At 43.2% G+C, this 3,619-nt stretch overlaps 1 protein-coding gene across 1 annotated transcript; it reads left to right on the forward strand.

The window, feature by feature from the left end:
• The first annotated feature begins 524 nt into the window (after positions 1-524).
• LOC100765230 (60S ribosomal protein L38-like) lies at positions 525-2,421 on the forward strand. Its single transcript, XM_035438678.1, has 2 exons — positions 525-583; positions 2,184-2,421. The coding sequence occupies exons 1-2, from the start codon at positions 525-527 to the stop codon at positions 2,419-2,421; spliced, it is 297 nt and encodes a 98-aa protein (XP_035294569.1).
• Positions 2,422-3,619: the final 1,198 nt, after the last annotated feature.

The raw sequence follows: 3,619 nt of genomic DNA on the forward strand, positions 1-3,619 counted from the left end.
AAAAGATGAGAACTTGGGGTGAAGTTTATTACTAGGTCTATTTTAGCAAAAGTATAGTATTTGTTCTCATCTAGGGCCTATTACTTAGCCAGCCACAGTTTTGGGCTCAGTAAATGATGCCAAGCATGAATTTTATCTTCTTAAAAGGGCCTTATGCTGGAGAGATGGCTCAGGGGTTAAGAGAGCACTGGCTTCTCTTCCAGAGTTCCCTAGTTCAATTCCCAGCAACCACATGGTGGCTCATAACCATATAACAGTATCTGATGACCTTTTCTGAAATTCGGGTATACATGCAGGATACTGCCCTGACCTGTGGGTCACCACGGGAGCTCATACCCCGATGTGCTGCAGTCACCAAAGAACCTAGAACGATAGGGTCAGGCAGAACAAGGAACCACAGCAAGACAGCTTTCTGATCAAGCTGCAAATCTTATTTTTCACAGGGACCTTATATAGGGGTGCCAAGCGGGGAGCTTAGCAGGCAGGGAGAGGTTATTTGAAGCCATATGCTTGCTAACCAAACCATGGGGGATGCCCCTGTGAGTGAGTCCTTGAGAGTGCAGGATGTTACCAAGGTTGCAGGGTGCAGGTGTTAGATAGTGGGTTAGAAGTGGGGAAGGATTGCTAGGTGACCTGACTATGAAATGTATCTTTCCTTCTATGAGCTACTTCATGAGCCCAGATGTTATGTATCAGGGAGGAAAGGATTGAAGGCAGCTATTCTTTTAATCATAATAGGTTATACTGGCAGCATCTGCCTAAGTCTCTTACAGGTCCAAGGTTACTTTTGTCATGCCCCCCAACAGGACACTCATACAAAAACAACAAAAAACAATGGGTCTTATGTCCAATCAGAAAGTAGTTGGTTCCTCCCAAAACATTTGTGCCGCTATTGCCCCAGTGGGCATATCTTGCCAAGATATGTGGTATTGTACTTCTCAGGATTCACAGCTGAGTAGGACTGCTGATTTCTTTTCTACTCCAGTACTGTGCATAGAACTTTCTAGCATTATAAAAATCTAGCCAGTAGAGCTGAAGCTTCCAGTTGGAACCCCCTTGCTTTGTCCACGTTGTATGACCTAAGTATGTGGTGTTTTCAGCTAAAGGGTCTTGCAATTAAGTTTTGGAGAGTATCCAAAAGCCTATAATCTTTGAGATTTCTAGGGGATCCCCCCACAGGTCAACAACTCAAAAAGAAATAACCTATATCTAGTACTGGGATTTTTATTTGATATCCCATCAGAGTCTAGGAGAGGCATTGTACTTGTAGTAGAGGGTAGCTCCATTTGAGCTCCTTTTCCCCTCACATGGCTGAGTTCCATCCCCCAAATCGACACAGTAGGGGGAATGAACTGACCTTCACACAATCACCAGGACATTCATGCTTGTGCATCTACATTAATACAACATAAACAAATAAACATACTTTTATTAAAAAAGAAAATGTGACCGTTTGTTATTTGTATATATTATAATTTCCCCCTATTTTAGTTGTTTATATTATTTCAATTTTTGTTTTAACAAATGAATAATACCCTCATGGTAAACTATATTTAAAATTGTTTATACATTTTTTTTGTCCCTTTTTAGAGTGGTATAATACGGGGTCCTTGAAGTGCTTTTGCTAGATCAGAGGTACAGATGATAAGAAATCTGTAGTGAGTACCAGAGCCAAGTGTTTCTCCCCTGAGGGGTTTCTGCTTTGCTCTTATCTCTCAGGTCAGTGGTCTGTCTGTCTGTCATCTCCCACCCGAACACTCTGTCAGCTAGCTCACTCTTCTCAAGTCTATGGTTTTGTGAAATTAAACAGTCCTTAAGTAGAAGAATTTTGTAAAGGCTAAAATGAAAAGCAGAATTTAAGGGCAGCCAGTAAGCAGAAACCAGTAAACATCATTATGTAACAGGGTCTTCCTAATGCCATACACAGCGGCAGATGGCCACCATCAAACACTTGCCTCGCCTTCTTCTCCGATCATCTTAATAGGGCCCCCTCCACCTCTCCTGTTTCTTCCCCCGGACTCGCCTGATTGATGAGTCACTGTTTGCTCAGGTAATCCCTTAAAAAAAAATCTTACTGTGCCTCAGTTTATCTTTTTTAGTGCATACAAAATTTGATATACTAAATGCCTAAGAAATAGGAGTTTAGTCTTTTTCCATTCTCTTCGGTTTTCGCCGCTGTGCAGTCTCCAGCGCCGAGCGCCAGTCGCCGTGTCTCGGAAAATTGAAGAGATCAGAAATTTTCTGTTCACAGCCAGGCAGAAGGATGCCAAATCTGTCAAGGTCAAGAAGAACAAGGATAACATGAAGTTCAAGGTTCGCTGCAGCAGGTACCTTTACACTCTGGTCATCACAGACAAAGAGAAAGCTGAGAAGTTGAAACAGTCCCTGCCCCCTGATTTGGCAGTGAAGGAGCTGAAATGAATCAGACCTCTGTCTTTGACTGTTAAAAACCCTAAAAAGTTCCCCCCCCAAAGAAACATGAGTTTAAACCTTATGATGCAACTAACGGTATTTCCAAAAGTGACAACTGTACGATATATAAAACAATGTGTAGCTAACACATAATATCCCTTGTAAATCAGGAGAATATTGTCCATGTTCAGAAAGCCAGTTTCCTGGGAGGTTGTACATCATCTTGGGACTGGAATCCACGACCCCAGTGACTGTGGGTTCCTAAGGAACTGAAGGCAAGGTCGGCTTGCTCACTGACTACATCCGGGATGCCTGACTTCGCCTTCCTGCACGTGCCCAGAGGCCACCAAAGAGCAGTTCCTGCCCGTTAGAGCTAGGCTTACTCTGCTTAGACTTGAAACAGCAAGCAGGCCAGTTCTGCTCAGAACTTAGATGTTTGTAGATGTGGCGGTTTCAAGTTTCTTTAGATCAAGGCTTCCTGCCTTGCAATGCTGTCTAGCCCAGCGACCCCTCGGGGCGGGGGTAGGGGGGGCGGGGATCAACAGTGCACCTTTAAGGGTTTGTGTCACAGAAGCCTTCTCCCCTAGCTCTACCTTCTCCCCGAGCTCTGCTCCTCGTCATAAAGCTAGATCACTGTTGTAAAAGAGCTAGTAATGTAAAGCTTCAAAGAATGGCTATTAAAAAATTAAGGCTCTTTTTATTGAAGGAGTTGCTATCTGTCCAGGAAGTGGTCACCATAAAATACTGTTCTGATAGAGAGCAGATGCTGTGCTCCCCCCAAAACATACTCAGGAAGCGTCAGCCTGTGGGGCAGACTCTGCCATAAACGTCTGTAATGTTTATTCAGCCAAGATTTATGTCACAGTGAAATTAAGTCTGATTTCAAAGCACTCACCATTTAATCAGTATTTATGCAAACTCGTAAATAACCCGAGTTTCTAATATGGAATGGAAGACTGTGTCATCACACTGTTCCTAGACAGAGATCAGGCGTGGTTTAAAGAAAAAGAAATTCCAGCCCTCTTTGGATAGTACCTCTTTCCTTAAATCTCGAGTTTTATTCTGTGAAGTAGGGAACATTAAACATTCATTGACACTGGAAAATCCTCTTTTCCTCTCTCCTTTTTCCCCCTTTCTTTTCTGTTTTGAGGCAAGGTCTCACTCTGGAGTCCAGGCCACTTTGTAAGTCAGTAAACAGCCCAGATTG

This window comes from Cricetulus griseus, chromosome 2 (genome assembly GCF_003668045.3).
Source record: "Cricetulus griseus strain 17A/GY chromosome 2, alternate assembly CriGri-PICRH-1.0, whole genome shotgun sequence".
Classification (NCBI taxonomy): Eukaryota; Metazoa; Chordata; class Mammalia; order Rodentia; family Cricetidae; genus Cricetulus; species Cricetulus griseus.